At 37.4% G+C, this 21,279-nt stretch overlaps 1 protein-coding gene across 6 annotated transcripts in view; it reads right to left on the bottom strand.

Annotated features, from left to right (window-relative positions):
* NOL4 (nucleolar protein 4) overlaps positions 1–21,279 on the bottom strand; it is a 461,126-nt gene that overhangs the window by 324,497 nt on the left and 115,350 nt on the right. For 3 of the 6 annotated variants that reach the window (XM_061399638.1, XM_061399639.1, XM_061399640.1), the window contains exon 2: positions 17,215–17,364. In XM_061399638.1, the coding sequence (XP_061255622.1) occupies positions 17,215–17,364 (150 nt within the window). Of the gene's footprint in view, positions 1–16,187; positions 16,251–17,214; positions 17,365–21,279 lie in introns of those variants that run through there. The other 3 variants (XM_061399643.1, XM_061399645.1, XM_061399646.1) reach the window with 2 other exon arrangements.

The raw sequence follows: 21,279 nt of genomic DNA, 5'->3' as shown, positions 1-21,279 counted from the left end.
GCTTGTGGGAGAACGGACACTTGTATATGTATGGCTGAGTCACTCTGCTGTGCACTTGAAACGGTCACAGCATTGCTATACTTCAACACGAAATAAAAAGTTAAAAAAAGTAAAATAGGAGCTTAGTAAAAGTCAAAACATTTTAAAAGAAAACCAATAAGTGAATAAAAACTGTTGTTTTGCTATACTTTTCCAGATTGTGTGAGTCACAGTTACACGATCCAAGGTTATCTCATTAACTCGAGCCATAAGGTTTTGCAAATTAACAGCAAAATTGATAACAGACAAAAATTATTTTAACGGGACTGTTTGTCCTGTCCTTCCTGCCCAGTCCTAAGAATTCTAATTTTAACTGTGTTGAATTTCCAAGCATTTTCAATAGAAAGGTCCCCAAAACTGACTCAGCTTGTCCCTAAACCTGCAATTCTTTGGCTCCTGAAATGGTAGAGAATTGACAGTTCTCTAAATTAGGGTTCTTGTTAACTCTGTGACAACTTTTAACTTTTTTTGGCTATTTTGCAGAAAAGGAAATGCTTTCCTAAAATTATATTATGTGTGTGTTTCCCATTAATTGGGTACTTAATAATAATTATACTAAGCAAGAATTCTATATGGATTTTATCGTTTAATGCTCGCAACAGTCCCAGGGATAGATGCCTATCATCACCATTATCATCTCTGTTTAACAGACAAGGAAACTAAGCTTCAGAGAGGTTGTACAATTTATCAAACAAGAAGAGACAAGCTCTGGTTTCAGAGCCTACCTTTTATTCAGTTTTGATCACCACATTTTACAGCCTCTCCTGGTCATCAGTATTAAAAATGAAAGAGAGAGACTGTCTCATCCGTAAGAGTTGGAATATTAACCTCACAGCATAGGTTAATTATACTAAAATGTTTATAATGTTCCCTGGAGTGAGGTTCTTTAAAGTATAAAATGCTCCGACTGGTTTGCGGTGACCCTTTTGAATATAAGGGCCAGTCAAGGGCTCTGTACCTTGTCTCAGGTTACAGAGTTCCACAAGAAACACATCAGACTGCAGTAACAATACAGAGCTCCACCTGGAGGAAATTAACTGGCCATCTGTTCTGTTCCAACAGAACTGAGGCTAAAGTAATGGCTTTGTCATAATGCTGTAATATTGTAACAGCCAGCAACTAAATGCAGAGGAGGTCCATTTTTAATAGAATGCACAAGAAGGAGTTCTTCTTCCCTGTGGCTGAAATGGTAAAGAATCTGCCTGCGATGCAAGAGACAGGGTTTGATCCCTGGGTCGGGAAGACCCTCTTGAGAAGGGAATGGTAATCCACTCCAGTATTCTTTCCTGGAGAATTCCATGGACAGAGAAGCCTGGCGGGCTACAGCTCATGGGGTCACAAAGAGTCTGACACGACTGAGCAACACACACACACACACACAAGAAGGAGTGTAAATAACCTATTTCTAAAGGAATAAGACTGTAATTGTTCAAAGACATTCACCAGCAGAGAAGCTATTGTTGGTTTAAGATTTGAACCTAACACATGCACTAAAATAGAGACATTGCTTGACATGGGTAAATCATGAGCATTAGCAAACAAAAAATGCTAAAATCATAAGAGTTATCAACCAGAATCACACCATTTTGTCCTAAGTTCACTAAGGTCTTAGCAAAAATAATCAGAATTAGTGCTGCTGCTGCTACTAAATGTTAATAATTTGGAAAAATAGTAGGCAAGTGCTGAATTTCATTGTTAAGTAACATTACTCCACAGCTTGATGCCTTTGTAAACAGTGTGCTCCATTTCAGACACTGAATTTTAGAGCAAAATAAAGTTGGTTTAACCGCACTACTTTTGAAATTACCTTCTCCACATTAGCTTTATAAAGTGAATTTTTAAAAAAGAAATAACACCTTTATTTCACTGGAATAGTAACATTAGAATTTTTTTTTTTTTCAAAGTATCATACAGTAAACCCATGGAAGAACTCGCCTTTGGGGCCCAATATTTAACATTCCCTTCTGTGAAACTCTTGAGATCACGTATAAAGAAACAGTCTCATAATGACATTTATCATAACCCTATTGTGGTATTTAATGTTTAATATTGTGGTATTTGGGGCTTCCCTGATAGCTTGGTTGGTAAAGAATCCACCTGCAATGTTGGGAAGATCTCCTGGAGAAGGGATAGGCTGCCCACTCCAGTGTTCTTAGACTTCCCTTGTGGCTCAGCTGGTAAAGAGTCCTCCTGTAATGCAGGAGACCTGGGTTCGATCCCTGGGTTGGGAAGATCCCATGGAGAAGGGAAAGGGTACCCACTCCAGTATTCTGGCCTGGAGAATTCCATTGACTGCATAGTCACAGAGTCGGACATGACTGAGTGACTTTCATTCACTTCATTCATTATGATGTTTTATCACATACCACTTGCAATGTACATAACTGCATAATGAAGATGCAGAAAATTTATTTTTTAAAACTAATAAAATTAAAATGTAATTGAATAGAGTCTATAAATCCAAATACTCATATGGATCAGGACCTCATGTGTCCTGGTTCAAAAAGACACCACAGTCCAGAGAGATCCCTATCTGAGGAAGGAAAGTCTTATTTATGGGCATTATCTCCAGTTCAACAAGGGCCACTCTATCTGGTTTACACACTGTATATTTTTGAATACATCTAAAGAGAGGGAATTAGGAAAAAAACATACATGTATATATACACACATATGGCATATACATATAAAGCTTACCAACACTATAGCTTTTGGCCCAGATACTTTTACAGATGTGGTATGAAAGTATAAAGTCTAACCAGTGGTTTTCTTACATTTATTTGAGTTTTCTTTTACTCAGTTCATGCAAGAGAAAAGATAAGCAGTGAACATCATTATACTTCTACAGAGGAACTTCTGAATCAGGGGAGTGGCACATGGAAACAGTCTTACATAGGTGAAGACATTTTTCACCTAAACCTTGAACAAATATCTATTAAAGGCATAGGCACTAAAATTATCCCTGAATACTGCTAGGTATGGTTCTATACCACTAATACTCATATTAAATAATTGAAACCAACTGTTGGTAACTGTTTCACAATCCAGACATGATGGAACTTCCAGATGTACAAGCTAGATTTATAAAAGGCAGAGGAACCAGAGATCAAATTGCCAACATTCTCTTGGATCATAGAAAAAGCAAGGGAATTCCAGAAAAACATCGACTTCTGCTTCATTGACTATGCTAAAACTTTTGACTCTATGGATCACAACCAACTGGAAAATTCTTCAAGCATTGGGAATACCAGACCACCTTACCTGTCTCCTGAGAAACCTGTATGCAGGTCAAGAACTGGACATGGAACAATGGACTGGCTCAAAGTTGGGAAAGTAGTACATCAAGGTTGTATACTGTCACCCTGCTTATTTAACTTTTTGCAGAGTGCAACATGGAAAATGCCAGACTGCATGAAGTTCAAGCTGGAATCAAGATTGCTGGGAGAAATATCAATAACATAAGATATGCAGATAACACATTCCTAATGGAAGAAAGTGAAGAGGAACTAAAGAGCCTCTTGATGAAGGTGAAAGAAGAAAATGAAAAAGTTGGCTTTAAACTCAACATGCAAAAACTGAAGATCATGGCATCTGGTCCCATCACTTCATGGCAAATAGATGGAGCAAAAATACAAACAGTAGTAGACTTTATTTTCCTGGGCTCCAAAATCGCTGTGGACAGTGAGTGCCTCCATGAACTCAAACAATGTTTGGTCCTTTGAAGAAAAGCTATGCCAAACCTAGGTAGTGTAGTAAAAGGCAGAGACATCACTTTGTTAACAAAGGTCCCTATAGTTAAAGCTATGGTTTTTCTAGTAGTCATGTATGGATGTGAGAGTTTGACCATCAAGAAGGCTGAGCATCAAAGAATTGATGTTTTCAAACTGCAATGTGGAGAAGACTCTTGAGAGTCCCTTGGACAGCAAGGAGATCAAACCAGTCAATCCTAAAGGAAATCAGTCCTGAATATTCATTGGAAGGACTGATGCTGAAGCTGAAGCTCCAATACTTTGGCCACTTGATATGAAGAGTCAACTCACTGGAAAAGACCCTGATGTTGGGAAGATTGAGGGCAGGAGGAGAAGGGGGCAACAGAGGATGAGATGGTTGACGACATCATTGACTCAGTGGACATGAGCTTGAGCAAACTCTGGGAGATAGTGAAGGAAAGGGAAGCCTGGTGTACTGCAGTCCATAGGGTCTCAAAGAGTCAGAAAGGACTGAGCTACTGAACAACAAATAGGAAATCATTATAATCACTTGTTGTTAATTTTTTGGCTAATTTTAATGTGATTCCAAAAAATGCTTTGATCAGGATTCATCATAAATGCTCTCAGGTAAAAAGTGTATTCATAGCAACATAATCAGTTAAACAAAAAGGCAGACATTTAGGTTGTCTGATCAAATTTGCATTTACTCTGACCCTCGGCAATTTTTGCTTCCAAATCCTAACTGCCATTTCAGCAAGACTTCCCGTTACACTGTATCTATTTGACCTCTATACATCTGTTAACCAACTGAACACCTGGGCCTTAACATCTTCAATATCAAAACTAGGATGCTGCCAGGTTTGCACTTTAGCCCCCTCGAACTTTCTACTGCCCCCTGGTGGTGGGTGCTCAACTTTTTGGTTGGGTTCTTATCAATCCCATAGTACTGATTTTGCTACACTCTGGTACTGTTGCTGGGGCTTCCCTGATAGCTCAGTTGGTAAAGAATCTGCCTGCAATGCAGGAGACCCCAGTTTGATTCCTGAATTGGGAAGAGCTGCTGGAGAAGGGATAGGCTACCCACTCCAGTATTCATCAATTACTCCAATATGCCTTTTTCAGTTTATATCAGTGCCTACTATTCCCTTTGTTCTTCTCTGATCATTTTCTATATTCAGTCATCACACCCATTTATCAGGTCCTCTTGTCTTTTTCATTTAGTTAAGGGGTGCCCCAGTCAGGAATATATTGAGTTGATTTTTAAATATGATTAAGATTCCAAGGGGCTTCCCAGGTGGTGCTATTGGTAAAGAACCCTCCTGCCAAAACAGGAGACACAAGAGATGCAGGTTCAATCCCTGGGTTGGGAAGAGCCCCTGGAGGAGGACACAGCAACCCACTCCAGTATCTTTGCCTGGAGAATCCCATGGACAGAGGAGCCTGGGGGGCTACAGCCCATAGGGCTGCACAAAGTCAGACATGACTGAAGCAACTTAGCACACAAAGGTTCCTAGATAAAATACAACACTCACAATTAAATGTGAATTCCAGATAAACATGTGATATTGGGAATAACATATTAAAATTATTGCTAATCTGAAATTCAAATACAACTGAGCATTCTGTATCTTTATTTGTTAAATCTGGAAACCTTGTAGGGTACATTTAACTGAGATGAATGAAAATATGGGTTAGAGCCCGAAGATAATTTTAAATGTGGAACAAACTGTTGTGCCAGGAAGATCTAAGAATATATCAAGAGCAGAAGTGAGAAGCAGGGTAGGTGGAAGTGATTACTGGGCATCTGCAGGCAATCTGAAATCACAGTGCTCACTGAAAGCAATGTTTTCCAACTTTTTAGACCAACAGCACAGGCAGAAATGTATTTTACATCCTAAGCTAGCACATATACACATTTCTACAGTAAAACATATCATTTATGTTCTCTATTTCTTTTTTTTAAAAGTTATCACAACTCACTACATTCACCTGAAAATCCACGAATGGGTCATGACACATAATGTGAAAAATACTGGTCTAAAGCACAGGAATACAGTCTGTCGGTGCAAAGACATTTGCTGTGGTGTTGAGAGAAGATGGTGGTTATGTGGTCGAGTTTAAAAGGAAGGCTGCAAATTCAAAGGAGGTCTAAAGCGGGCAAGACTATTCTTAGACAGTTCAGGTCAAACTTTAGACAGCTAAAAGCAAGTTGGAACTCTGAGGCAAATGTTTCAGATGAAGGGCGAGGGGAATAAAAATGGAATCAAGTGCAGTCTAGCCTCCAGGGCTAGGGAAACGCTACGAGGGCAAAGAAAGAGGCAAAGGCAGTGAACTTGGGCAGAGGCACAGAAATATGCTATATGATGAAAAGAAACCAGAGGAGGAAAAGAGAGAGGTAACACCCTTCCAGGGCCACATCGCATGAGCTGAGCATGACATCACCGTACATTAGCAAATCAGGATGCAGGCAAACAAGAAATAGAAATGATCTAAGTTAATTATAGCTAATTCATTTTTATAAGAAATAGTTTTTGCTTCACTGATGACACTTAAAATTTAGCTATACTGCTTTGCAGAAAAGAACTTTATTTTCTATTTTCATCTTTATGATAATGATGAACAGCTTTAACTTGGAGTTGTAGTTTGCAATAATTAAAATAGCCATGAACTGCGCAAATGTGACTACAACAAAAAGAGAGTCCAATAAACTGGAATTATATTTCCAAAGTTGTGGGTAATGTTTTTGTGTTTCTTCTTCTGTTAGAATATCTGGCTATTAAGGAACAGATTGTCATAACAGAGAATCTTTATATTAGATGAAAAAAAAAATGAGCAGATGGACACTAAAAAAGTTTTTCTCCATACATGGCTCCTAAAAGTAAAATAAAGAGAATCCCTAACTGTTGCATGTAAATAAAATGACTCCACACAGCAAATGTTTATTCAGTGACTTGCAGCATGAATAGCTTCATTAAATATAGAATTACACACATGGAAGTGTGGGGAAATGGACTTCCTCTATCTTCTGTGATATATTAGTGTTTTTGCTGGGGCTTAGGGAAGAACAAGTTGAATTCCACTTTTTTTTGGTCCAAAATTCAGTGGCATGGTCAAGTTCTCATGGGTTCCTGTTTCAGCTTCCTTGGTTTAAGTTTACCCTTACTAAGCCCCGCAAAGCAGAGGGACGGTAGTACTTCTTTTAAAACACGTAGTCAAGAATATTGCTGCCACAGTCACCCAAAACAGTCAAGATTTAGCCATCTTAGGAGAAACAAGAAAAATGGAGACGCTTAGGCTTCACTTTACTAAGGAGAGCCGTGAGTCACACAACCCTCATGTTGTTGCTCAGTCGCTCAGTCGTGTCCAACTCTTTGAGACCCCATGGACTGCAGCATGCCGGCCTCCCTGTCCTTCACCATCTCCCTGACTTTGCTCAGACTCAAGTCCATTGAGTCAGTGATGCCACCCCTCCATCTCATCCTCTGTCACATCCTTCTCTTCCCGCCCTCAGTCTTTCCCAGCATCAGGGTCTTTTCCAATGAGTCAGTTCTTTGCATCAGGTGGCCAAAGGATTGGAGCTTCAGCTTCAGCATCAGTCCTTCCAATGAATATTCAGGACTGATTTCCTTTAGGACTGACGGGTTTGATTTCCTTGCAGTCCAATGCACTGTCAAGAGTCTCCAACACCACAGTTCAAAAGCATCAATTCTTCGGTGCTCAGCCTTCTTGATGGTCCAACTCTCACATCCACACATGACAACTGGGAAAACCATAGCTTTGACTTTAGGGACCTTTGTCAGCAAAGTGATATCTCTGCTTCATATGCAATGTGCAGAGTCTGTGAGGAGTTTAGAGGATTTAGGGCACCAACCACTCGTCTCCTTGTGTGGTCCTGCAATAAAACTTTCTCTGCTCCAGTATTTTGGTTTCTTTGGCCTCACTGTGTGTCAGGCACACCAGGGTGACTTTTGAAAACAAGGAATAACTAGAACTGTGTTGCTGGAACTTAGCACTCAGGGGTTAAGGATAAATCTTGGAGTACCTGGGGCAATGCCATCTATCTGGTCCCGAAGTCTGTAGTGCCCTACTGAGAAATGCTGCTTTAGACTGTACAAATAACTGTGCAAATCAATGGATACATTTCATATACCAAATCACAGTGCCCAGGAATGCCTAAAAATATTTGAACAGATACAAAAAAAATTTGTTCTGAATTCCAATTCTTAGAATCCATTTTTTCACTATTCACCTCCTTTCCAATTGCTAGGGCCAAGGAGCAGAGCCATGCTCAACCACGGCTGTGTTATGGCAGAGGACATTCCCAGAAAATGAGGGGGAGGGGAGGGGGAGGAGAAGAGCAGATGAACAGAAGAAAAAAAAAAAAAACAGGAAAAGGATGACACTTGTTACTTACAAAATGACTAAAACTGCTGCAGATGAAGTTAGTGAATAGTACTTTCAATTCTGGAAAAGTCATGAATGAAAACACGGGGGGATGTTTTCCACGGGCCACTGAGGACATAGATGATACAAACAAAGAGGCTGCTCAACATCTAGTTAGTAGACAAAAAGGCATTTAGGCATCTGTCACCTCACAAACAATTTTGAATTTTTAGAGAATATCATGTCTCTAAATATAAAAATGTGTACATAAAATATCATGTTGGGACCAATGATTACATTTACACCTTTACATACATAAATACTTATGAGCCTCAAAACAACCCTACAATTAACACATGCAAAAACTGCATGCATAAAACTTGCCTGCTGCTGCTGCTGCTAAGTCACTTCAGTCGTGTCCGACTCTGTGCAACCCCATAGACGGCAGCCCACCAGGCTCCCCCGTCCCTGGGATTCTCCAGGCAAGAACACTGGAGTGGGTTGCCATTTCCTTCTCCAATGCATGAAAGTGAAAAGTGAAAGTGAAGTCACTCAGTCGTGTCCGACTCTTCGCGACCCCATGGACTGCAGCCCACCAGGCTCCTCCATCCATGGGATTTTCCAGGCAAGAGTACTGGAGTGGGGTGCCATTGCCTTCTCCAAATCATCCGCTAGAAAGTATTATTTGTCCTGGGCAGTTTGAAAAGCTGCATTGACACATTTTCACCACAAGGGTGCACTGAAGTAGCAATTTATCAAGCTGGACATAAAGAACTAATGATGTTTTCCCAAAGGGTTAATTCCTTTTCAAGGAATATATCTATTCACAATAACACAAAAAGTTATCAATGACAGAATTTGTGACATTAGTTGATGATAAACTGGTTTGGATGAGTTCTTAAATATTTTGACGGTCTCAACTACATAAAAGAAAGTTTCTGAGTATAAAGGATTTGCACTCTTACTCTGCCCACCTGGGCTAATTCTCAGTAGAGCTGTATAAGAAATAAATCAATTCTGACAAACGAATGAACATTATTATTCTGTTTTAGGATTGTTATTTAATAACTCTAATTTGCAGGCCACTGATTTACTTTTTACTTCTGAGTTGGTTTTATGCATGTGACTGCTTACGCTTAGTCTGAGTAATTTTGAGTTATCAAAAATAATGAGTATTCCTACATGAAAGTTAGGTTTAACATTTTGTGTGTGTGTGTGTGTGTTTAGTCACTCAGTTGTGTCTGACTCTTTGTGACCCCATGGACTATAGCCCACCAGGCTCCTCTGTCCATGGGGATTCTCCAGGCAAGACTACTGGAGTGGGTTGCCATTCCCTTCTCCAGGAGAATCTTCCCAACCCAGGGATGGAACCTAGGTCTCCTGCATTGCAGGCAGATTCTTTACTGTCTAAACTGCCAAGGAAGCTCTAAAGTTATGTGTCTGTGCTTCTGTGCTTAGTCACTCAGTTGTGTCTGACTCTTTGTGACCCCATGGACTGTAGCCTGCCATGCTCCTCTGTCCATGGGGATTCTCCAGGCAAGAATACTGGAGTGGGTTGACATGCCCTCCTCCAGGGGATCTTCCCAACCTAGGGACCAAACCCAGGTCTCCCACATCGCAGGTGGATTCTTTACCATCTGAGCCACCAGGGAAACCCAATATTAAGTGTACCATGTTTAAATTTGATAGCTGTTTTCAATACTCAGCAATCACCTTCATAAAACCTCTATACTTGGGGAGGGGATATGTGGATATGGTTGTGTATCTGATAAGAAATAAACCAATGTATGAAAATGTAAGTGATGTGTTTATACCTTGCCTCAAAGACGATAGCATAATTAAATGGAGCATCAAAACTTTCCCTGAAAAACAAAGGGAGGGGGGCACATGGGTTAAATAACTTTGCTACCTTATTCAGAGCCTGCAAAACTGCAGAAATCCTGGGTGCTGTTCAAGTCAACACGAACTGAGTAGCGCAGGGTCTTTACAGCCACGGGCCACAGTTCTGATCTTATTTCATTATCTCCATTTATAGCAACATCTTTATACTACTTAGTTGGTATCAAAAATTCAAGGACTTCACAGAGACAAGGTGAAATTTTTCCTTCAACAAGCATTTATGGAAAACCATGAGATGGTCCTTTTACTAAGCTGAAACTATACAGTAATATGAGAGATGGATATGGCCCCCCACCATTAGGGACTTCACCATTTTTTTTTAACTTTGACACTAGGTATAAATAAAAGGGGGAAAAAAGAAGGAAAATTTTGCTATTTTCAGCAACATGGATGGACTCGGAAGGCATTAAGTGAAATAAGTCAGACAGAGAAAGGCAAATACTGTGTGATATCACGTATGTGTGGAATCTAAAATATACAACAAACTATTGAATATAACAAAAAGGAAGCAGACTCATAGAGAAAAAAAACTAGTGCCTACTAAACGGGAGAATGAGGGGCAAGGGAGGCACCAACTACTGGGTATAAGATGGACTCCAGGATATATTGTACAATATGGAAAATATAAGCAATGTTTTGTAGTAACTACAAATGGAAAGTAACCTTTAAAAATTGCATTAAGTAAATTGGATAAAATAAACAAGAGGAATCACACAAAAGTACCATAAAATAGTTATAACCGAGTAAGTTTTAAAATAATAAAATATATTTTTAGATCACTGACTTAATATATAACAGAATCACTGAGTTCTATATTAACAAATGTCTATAAAATATATTTGAGTTTGGAATAATTTTAAATTTTTTCCTACTTCTATTTGATACCCCAAACAGTTGCTTATTTAAGCCATTTCAGGGTCTAATAACAAAGAGAAATAAACAATGTCATCTGCATAAAAAGACAGGGACTTATATCTGTTTAACTGTTGTATTATTTTGCTCTTTTTTTTTCACATGAGGTCCATGAAGATTGTTTACAGACATAAAATTAATTCCAAGCCCCAGAGAATATTTTCTTTAATCCTTGGCTTCAGAAACACCCTATATATGCACTTGGATCTGTGTTAGCAAAAGGAAGAAATCACAATAGTAAAAGGGAATCTGAGGAGGGCACAGGAACACAGCATGTTGATATTCTATCCGTAAATCATGACTAGGCAGTTCCTCCACTGAGAAATCTACTTAATGTTCATAGTTTTTAATCTAATACTTTCTATTTTGAAACAATACTCTCATCTTTTACAAATATTTCATAAAAAGAAACAGGTGGGGTTTGCAGAGGCTTTTCATCCTCATGTTGATACCATGGGCTTCCCAGGTGGCGCTAGTGGTAAAGAACCCACCTGCCAATGCAGGAGACTCAAGAGACACAGGTTCGATCCCTAGAGGAAGGCATGGCAACCCACTCCAGTATTCTTGCATGGAGAATCCCAGGGACGGAGGGGTCTGGCAGGCTACAGTCCGTGGGGGTCACATGAAGTCATACATGACTGAAGTGACTGAGCACACACACACTCGTTAACACGAGTTCTCAACTTCTATACCATACATGCCAAAGACTACTACCCATGATGCCACACTAGGACTCATACAAAAACCAGGGTGATTGTGCTACTTGGGACATTAGTAGGTTTATCTATGGCATGTCACACATTTCTTGCCTACCTGTTTTTCAGCTAAACCCAGCTACATATGAGAGACAAACACATTTACAAAATGATCACTCAAAATGTCAATGACTGCTAGCAGCCTAATTTATTCTCTAGCTTCTCTTGCCCAAGGATATGTGAAGTCCATATAAAGATATAGAGGTCAATGGTTTAATCCAAAGAAATTAAATTCTAATTATAAACTTAAGGTATTATGATAGGGAAGGGAAATGATATTCAGAGATCAAGGCCTTCCTGACACTAAGCACAGAAATAACTATAACCCGCTATTTCAGTAGTGTCTCAGACTACAGGACTATAAGTCAAGCAAGACTGATGGTTACAGGATCATTTATGTTTACAATGAAATTTGAGGCATGGTCACGTCTGTTGCATTGCAGCTTCAAATCACATTATAAATTTAGTAATGGCCTGCTCACCACATGATTTAGATTACTGCAAAAATTTTAACAAAATGGAGAGCAGTGAAAATCTGACGACACTTGAGATTTATCCCCTTTCTTATTTGATTGCTATTTTAAAAACTTGGAAAAAAGAAGTCTAATGACTACAGATACTTTTCATGATTATTACTATCATTATTATTATTTATAAGAGAGCTCTCTAGATAATAATAAAACCAAAATCTTCTATCTCTCTGCTATGTTCATCAGGCAATCTGCTTTATCAAGAGCAGGAGGCATTTCCCTGTTTGAACACTTCTTGTGCCAGCCAACTTGTTCACTTTCGTACTGTTTTCCTTGTGTCTCCCAGTACAGTAATGGCTCCACACGTACTGTGAAAATTGCTGTAATTCCTTCAGAGTTGGAAGAAAATAGAAATATAGCCCGCTCATTTCACATGTTCAAAAACTGTGGCCTAAGCCAAATAGAGGGTAGATGAATTGCTAGGAACTCTCAGAACTTTAATTTAGTGTTGTTGTTTTTTTTTTTTTTTTTTGGACAGTAAAAATGGTTGCAACTTTTTGTCATTCCTCTTATTCTCAATTGACAAGAATTCTGAAAATGTTGACATAACAAACTAGCCCAAACAGTGCAAGTTAAAATATCCCACTTAGCAGTAAAGGCACCAAACCTATAGATATTAATAAAAAAAGAACAGGATAAAAATGATGCTGACTAGGTTTTAAGGTTAAGTGTTACAGGACCTGAAAAAAATAAATACTTTTCCTTTCTAAAGTCAGAATAGGGATACAGACATTCTGGCTCATATATTATTTTTCTATAGTATGTCCCTGAATGTTGCTGTTCAGTCACTCAATCGTGTCCAACTCTTTGCAACCCATGGACTGTAGCCCACCAGATTTCTCTGCCCATGAATATCCCTGAATAGGAATATTCTATTCATATTGAAAGTAAATTATTTAAAGAGAGCCAGTTTTAAAATTTTTCAGAAGAGTAATTGAAAATTAACATAAGACTGGAACTTGGGAAGAAGCAAAGAAATAACTGAAATTCTCAGAAACATCATCTAGCAGAAAAGGTTGTAAACAAAGGGATCCTGGCTTACTTCCGTTCTTCCCTTCAGCCTGGTCAAACCATATGCTGTTGGTTATGCTGTGGACTGTCAGAGACTGTGACATTTATAAGATGTACACAAAATAATGCCTCAGTCATGACTTTTCCTCTCTTTCCCAACATGGAAGCATTGGGGCAAGCAGAGGAAATTACATCCATAATTATAATTAGGACAATGATGGAGCTATGCTGATTGTCCTTCTACCTGGTACAAGACTAGTGATTGGATAAAGGAGAAATAGCATTATTCAAAAGTTGACCACAAGTCAAGCACTTCATGAATATTAACTGATTTATTTATTTTACCATGCCATATATATCATTATCTAAACAGGAGGGGAAAAAAATAAAAAAATAAATAAGTGGCCCAAAGAGGCACAGAGAGGAAGTACTAAATCTGAAATTTAAAACTGAGACTTCCTGGCTTCTGCTCTACTTTCTGGTAGCTGTAGCATATACTTTCCATTCGGAATTAAATGAATGCAATTATTGGCAGCTCTGTATGTGAGTAATACGTGTAAACTTACTGTTTCACACCACAAGTTACATGTGTATGTGTACATTTACACGTATATATGCAGACTGTTCTGTCTATTGAAAACACTGACTTTTCTCACTAGTTCCTGTATTTCCACCACTTGATTTTATTTTAGCAAGAAAGAGCTTTGAAACTTTATCCTTTAATTGGACCCTAACTAAAGACACCTTTCTGGGAAGCCAACTGTGCTTTAGCCTGTGACAAAATGCAAGAGATAAAACACAACTGGAGAAGGGCTGTTTCCTGAAGGTGGAATTCAGACAATAGTTAAAGACTTCAGAAAAGTTAAGGACTGGAAGATAGCTTCCTGCATTCATGATTTTTTTAAACAACGTTACACAATTAATTTTGAAGTCACTTTCCAACCTGCTAAGTATACTTGCATTCAATCTTCAGTACAAAGATATATTTAAGTTCAAATGTAAGTGATATCTGAATGATTCACACTTCTTCTCTACTCTGTTAATGTATATAATCAACTCAAAAATATTGAAGGAAACACATTCAATGCACCAATGAAGGTTTATACAGAGAGACAAATGAAAGGGAAAAAATACCTAAAAGACACTAGAATTCAACAATGGCTGAAAAAATTATTTTTGATAGCCTTTACATATTCCTAAAATGTGTCATTTTATGTGGATTTTTAAAAAGAGCTCGTAAGTAGCAGAACACACCCTCCAATTTTATCTCTAGTCAGATCAGATTGCGATAAAATTTAAGTTGTATAATGACTAGATATTTCAAGGAATGATATACTGCAGATAGGTAAAAACAAATGGCATTCAGAAGTTAATCCAATATTAAAGGACCACCATTTCCTGCAGAGTGAAAACACAGAAAAGATTTGCAAAAAAGGCAAAGTAAATAAAATGACCACTAAATCTATTGGTAATATTATTAAGACAATATGACACGTTTTAATGATTAGTTGTATAAGTATAGTTTCTTGGCTATGTAGCATAAGGGAGAAAAAGAAAGTCAATAAACATAATCATGCATGTTCTATGAGCCAATGTGTTAGAAATAGAAAATAATCTTAATGGGAACCATTATAATTGCAGTAGGTATCTAGCTAATTTTACCAATGACTAGCCAATTCCAGCATTAGCATTGAGAACTAAATTCTGACCCAACAGTCTAGGGCCCTAACAGCACTAAACCATTTCATTTCAAATTACATTTAGTGTGATGTCCCATTAGTTGAACACTTATATTAGCTTTTAACATTAGACTTAAATTCATTATAGAGTCGTGTGTACAGTTTTGCTGGCAATGCAGCAGTGTTTGTTTTTTTTCTTCCCCTATGATATATTATTACTCCATAAAATAGAAATGTTTTCTAATTAGGATTCAATCGAGAGATACCAGAGGCAAAAGATTAGGCCAGAAGAAACCTTTGTGGTATTAGGAAAAGGTGAGAATACTTTAATTGCAAAAACAAAAATTAAATTTGGCAAAGAGAAGGATCTTCAAAAAGGACATTCTCAAGAGGGAATGGGTGATGCTTCAGACACTATTAGTATGTTCAAAGTTGGTATCTATCTCTACTCCAAAATGCAGAAAATGTCTCCAAAATGTTAATGCAAAATGATATATATTGGAAATGTATTTACCAATTAATTGGAAGGATTTAGCATGTTTTATGGCAGTAGATCAGTGTCTCTACATTTAGTAAAACATAGGATGAGAGATTTGGGTCTATGATCTATTTTTATTTTAATTTAAAGTCTCTAGTAAATGCACTTCAAAGATTAAATCACTTTCAATTGCTTTTGGCACCTACACAGATTTGGCTGCCATATGATTACTGACAATGAAGCTACTTGGGTTTTTTGTTGGTTTGCTTTCATTTAATACAATTGAACTTATGTATTCCTACCTTACAAAGTCCTATCAAGTTCAGGTAGCTATTTTGTAAAAATGAATTATCATTACCATAAGAATATACAGTTAGTGATATTAGTAGATCAATATATAATTTTTTCTCCTATTAGTATCTAGAGATACAGCCCTGGCTTAGGAGACAGGCAAAATGAGTATGTTCAGTAATACTAATTTGCACAAAAAAAATTTAAGAAGCTAGATTATTGTCATTAGTCATGATAAAAATGTCTCCTAGGATATGTAAGTCAAAAGAAAGTTTATGTGGCAGAATTATGTAAGGAAACTTACAAAAGTGCCTGCCCACAAACCATGCAATCTGGAAACAGCCAAGAAACAAAACCATAGAGAAGGAGAGATAAATACAACATGTATTAGGGGTTATTATGCAACTAAGATTCAATATGATCCTGGAAATATAGCAAAAAATAGTTATGGAAAAGAAGCTATTTCTTATGCTCAGTAGCTAATTTTCAAACATATGTACCTGTATTTGAAACTTTGAGCATTTCACACATTTTTCTGTATCTGAAAAAAAAATGGATCCAGACTGATATTGTGTATAAATATAGCTGAAAACAGTTAATATAAAGGTAGCCAAAAGCAAAGTTCAATAAGAATCATAAAAAAAGGATATTGTTCTGATTGCTGATAAAGTATTTCTGATGTACACTTGCTCATATTGGAAAAGAATGATTTACTGTTCAATTTTCCTAGAAAGGATGAATTATCTATAATAAGATGATTTCATAAAATGTTTAATTAAATTAAAAACTAGAATAAAATGTTTAGATCGAACAGTAAGTATAATTAGAGACTTTAGAAATAATATAAAACTTCATTTTGACAGTAAATATTTCAAAGTCTAACAGTTAATTAAATCTGTATTCTAGATAATTTACAATAAAAACATATATTTTCATTTTTAATTGATCAAGGGCATTAGACTATAAAAATAATACATTTTAAAAATAATCTATACTGGAAAATTAAGAAATGCATACCCTTCAGGGTAAATGTATTTAATACAAGGTAATATAAGAAGAGGACATAAAATTTTCTTATTCATGTGATTATAATTATTAAATAAGAAATACCTGAACATATTAATATGATTTGAAGGGGAAGGACAGTTAAGACAATAGTAGTAGTAAAACATTCATCTGTTCCAGTACATAATTTATATTGTATGATTTGAAAATATATTATGTATTGAACATATAATACAAATATTCTTCCCATGTGGGCATTTAACTGGGACTAACCACATTGTATGCTTATTTTAAAAAAATAACACTAAAAACACATTTGAACTATATGAAATAAACTTAGTGAACATACAACAAAAATAAAATCAGTAATAATAATAGTTTAAATGCTGGGTATGACCATGATACAGTAAAATTTATGTTGAAGATAGAATATTCATAATTAACCCAACTTTAGCAAGTATATAATATCAAATTTCAAAATGCATGCCTTTTTTTCTCTTTTATTTTCATTTCTCAACTTACTGCTTTGTAAGTTCTCTTTTGTCCAGCGTGTTTCCGAATTTGTTCTCCATTTGGCCCTGTTTCCACATGCATTGAATAGATAATGTCAAAGAAATCTTCAACCACAGCTACCCGCCGCAAAGATAGCTTCTCATCTACCCCTACGCCATCCTGTAAACAAAACCAAAAAAAAAAGGCATAAGATTAATAAAGATGTATTAAATACATAAGATTAACACATAAATTTCATTATACAAAAGCATTTTGATAAACCGAACCAAATCATCTAGATAGGAAAATTGAAAACATGTGATTGAATATCTTGTTTTATACTTTATTTACATATAAAACTTTAAGAAACATGAAAGAGATATTTGGCAGATTTAATCATGCCAACAAAGATTGATTTATCTAATAAATATCTATTGTGTCCCTGGGTACTGGACATTGTTATTAGAGAAAAGAAATAATATGAAACCTCTACCGTAATATCATAGAGTCTAGGAAAGAAAATTCATCTATTCTTCTATCCAGATTAGACTAAGAGATGGTATGTGTTAAAGGTTAAAACTGTGAGCTCTAGAGATTATCAAGGTGTAAAATTTGGATCATCCACTCAGAAGTTGTGTATTTTGTGCAAATCACCTAAACCTCTCTAAATTTGTTTTCTTACCCATAAAATAGGGATGTTGCTTACTTAACAGAACTGTAATCATTAAATGAAATAATGTATGTACGGGATATAACCCAGTGTTTGACATTTAGTGAACAGTCAGTAAATCGTGGCTTTTGCCATTCTGATGATCATGATAAAAATATAAGTACTAGAGCAATTCAGAGAATAAAGATGTCATCTCTGACTAAAGCACCTTCATAGAAGAAACAGAATTTGACAGTATGCTGAAGAAGGGGATTCATCATGGCAGAGAGAAAGACCACAATGAGCTAAAAGTTCCCGTACGTGATTGAGAAGAGTAAATAGTAAGCTTTGAGTGAGATAAGAAATAAATTTAATCTTACATGGCTCCACCTGAAAGAATTCACTACTTCTGAGTGGAGGCTCCCAAGTACCACCTATCTCTAGAGCACCCATTTTTATCCTTTAACCCTTAGTCTAATATTGACAACATCATAGATACATTTTTATTTCTGAAGTGAAAGGTTTTCCTACTTACAAATACACACACACACATTCAGACAGTGTTCTTATTCAAACCTTATTCAACCTGAAGTAACACTGTATTTCCATCAGTGCTGGCACACAACAGACGAAGGTGATTAACCTGAGCAAAATCATTTCGCAGTCAATGAGTCAAATGGCAAAGCCTCTTTCAACAACAGTGCTGGCAGACTAAGTTCACTGCAAAACTGGAAGCAAATTGCGTGATGTTTTTTGTTAGTTTCATTTTATTTTATTGATTTGTTTCTGGTTTATAATAGAGCTCAGAAGCAGTAGTGCCTAAAGCAGGATATTAAATAACTATATATATATAAAGTTTTATATAAGGCCAACTGCTGAGTTTTCCATATTTCCTGGCATGTTGAGTGCAGCACTTTCACAGCATCATCTTTCAGGATTTGAAATAGCTCAACTGGAATTTCATCACCTCCACTAGCTTTTTACATAGTGATGCCTCCTAAGGCCCACTTGACTTCACATTCCAGGATGTCTGGCTCCAGGTCAGTGATCATCAACCACCCTGATTATCTGGGTCATGAAGATCTTTTTTGTACAGTTCTTCGGAGTATTCTTGCCACCTCTTCTTAATATCTTCTGCTTCTGTTAGGTCCCTACAATTTCTGTCCTTTATTGAGCCCATATTTGCATGAAATGTTCCCTTGGTATCTCTAATTTTCTTGAAGGGATCTCTAGTCTTTCCCATTCTGTTGTTTTCCTCTATTTCTTTGCACTGATTGCTGAGGAAGGCTTTCTTATCTCTCCTTGTTATTCTTTGGAACTCTGCATTCAGATGCTTATATCTTTCCTTTTCTCCTTTGCTTTTCGCTTCTCTTCTTTTCACAGCTATTTGTAAGGCCTCCTCAGACAGCCTTTTTGCGTTTTTGCATTTCTTTTTCTTGGGGATGGTCTTGATCCCTGTCTCCTGTACAATGTCACAAACCTCCATCCGTAGTTCATCAGGCACTCTATCTATCAGATCTAGTCCCTTAAATCTATTTCTCACTTCCACTGTATAATCATAAGGGGTTTAATTTAGGTCATATCTGAGTGGTCTAATGGTTTTCCCTATTTTCTTCAATTTAAGTCTAAATTTGGCAATAAGGCATTCATGATCTGAGCCATAGTCAGATCCCAGTCTTGTTTTTGCTGACTGTATAGAGCTTCTCCAGCTTTGGCTGCAAAGAATATAATCAATCTGATTTCAGTGTTGACCATCTGGTGATGTCCATGTGTAGAGTCTTCTCTTGTGTTGTTGGAAGAGGGTGTTTGCTCTGACCAGTGCGTTCTCTTGGCAGAATTATATTAGCCTTTGCCCTGCTTCATTCTGTACTCCAAGGGCAAATTTACCTATTACTCCAAGTGTTTCATGGCTTCCTACTTTTGCATTCCAATCCCCTATAATGAAAAGGACATCTTTTTTGGGTGTTAGTTCTAGAAGGTCTTGTAGGTCTTCATAGAACTGTTCAACTTCAGCTTCTTCGGCATTACTGGTCGGAGCATAGACTTGAATTACTGTGATATTGAATGGTTTGCCTTGGAAACGAACAGAGATCATTCTGTCGTTTTTGAGATTGCATCCAAGTACTGCATTTTGGACTCTTTGTTGACTATGATGGCAAAGAAAGGCAATGCCAAAGAATGCTCAAACTACCACACAATTGCACTCATCTCACACACTAGTAAAGTAATGCTTAAAATTCTCCAAGCCAGGCTTCAGCTTGAACAGTGAACAGTACATGAAAAGTGAACTTCAGATGTTTGAGCTGGTTTTAGAAAAGGCAGAGGAACCAGAGATCAAATTGCCGACATCTGATGGATCATCGAAAAAGCAAGAGAGTTCCAGAAAAACATCTATTTCTGCTTTATTGACTATGCCAAAGCCTTTGACTGTGTGGATCACAATAAACTGTGGAAAATTCTTCAAGAGATGGGAATACCAGACCACCTGACCTGTCTCTTGAGAAATCTGTATGCAGGTCAGGAAGCAACAGTTAGAACTGGACATGGAACAACAGACTGGTTCCAAATAGGAAAAGGAGTACGTCAAGGCTGTATATTGTCACCCTGCTTATTTAACTTATATGCAGAGTACATCATGAGAAAAACTGGGCTGGAGGAAGCACAAGCTAGAATCAAGATTGCCGGGAGAAATATTAGTAACCTCAGATATGCAGATGACACCACCCTTATGGCAGAAAGTGAAGAAGAATGAAAGAGCCTCTTGATGAAAGGGAAAGAGAAGAGTGAAAAAGTTGGCTTAAAACTCAACATTCAGAAAACTAAGATCATGGCATCAGGTCCCCTCACTTCATGGTAGATAGATGGGGAAACAGTGGAAACAGAGGCTAACTTTATTTTTCTGGGCTCCAAAATCACTGCAGATGGCAATTGCAGCAATGAAATTAAAAGATGCTTACTCCTTGGAAGGAAAGTTATGACCAACCTAGACAGCATATTCAAAAGCAGAGACATTACTTTGCCAACAAAGGTCTGTCTAGTCAAGGCTATGGTATTTCCAGTGGTCATGTATGGATGTGAGATTTGGACCATAAAGAAAACTGAGTGCCAAAGAACAGATGCTTTTGAACTGTGGTTTTGGAGAAGACTCTTGAAAGCCCCTTGGACTGCAAGGAGATCCAACCAGTCCATTCTAAAGGAAATCAGTTCGGAATATTCATTGGTAAGACTCATTTTGAAGCTGAAATTCCAATAATTTGGCCACCTGATGCAAAGAACTGACTCACTTGAAAAGCCCCTGATGCTGGGAACGATTGAAGGCAGGAGGAGGAGGGGACAACAGTGGATGAGATGGTTGGATGGCATCACCAACTCGGTGGACATGAGTTTGAGCAAGCTCCGGGAGATGGACAGGGAAGCCTGGCATGCTGTAGTCCAAGGGGTCGCAA

Source organism: Bos javanicus, chromosome 24 (genome assembly GCF_032452875.1).
Source record: "Bos javanicus breed banteng chromosome 24, ARS-OSU_banteng_1.0, whole genome shotgun sequence".
NCBI classification, from domain to species: domain Eukaryota; kingdom Metazoa; phylum Chordata; class Mammalia; order Artiodactyla; family Bovidae; genus Bos; species Bos javanicus.
The sequence above is the reverse complement of the archived record's forward strand: the minus strand, read 5'-3'. Positions and strand labels throughout refer to the sequence as shown.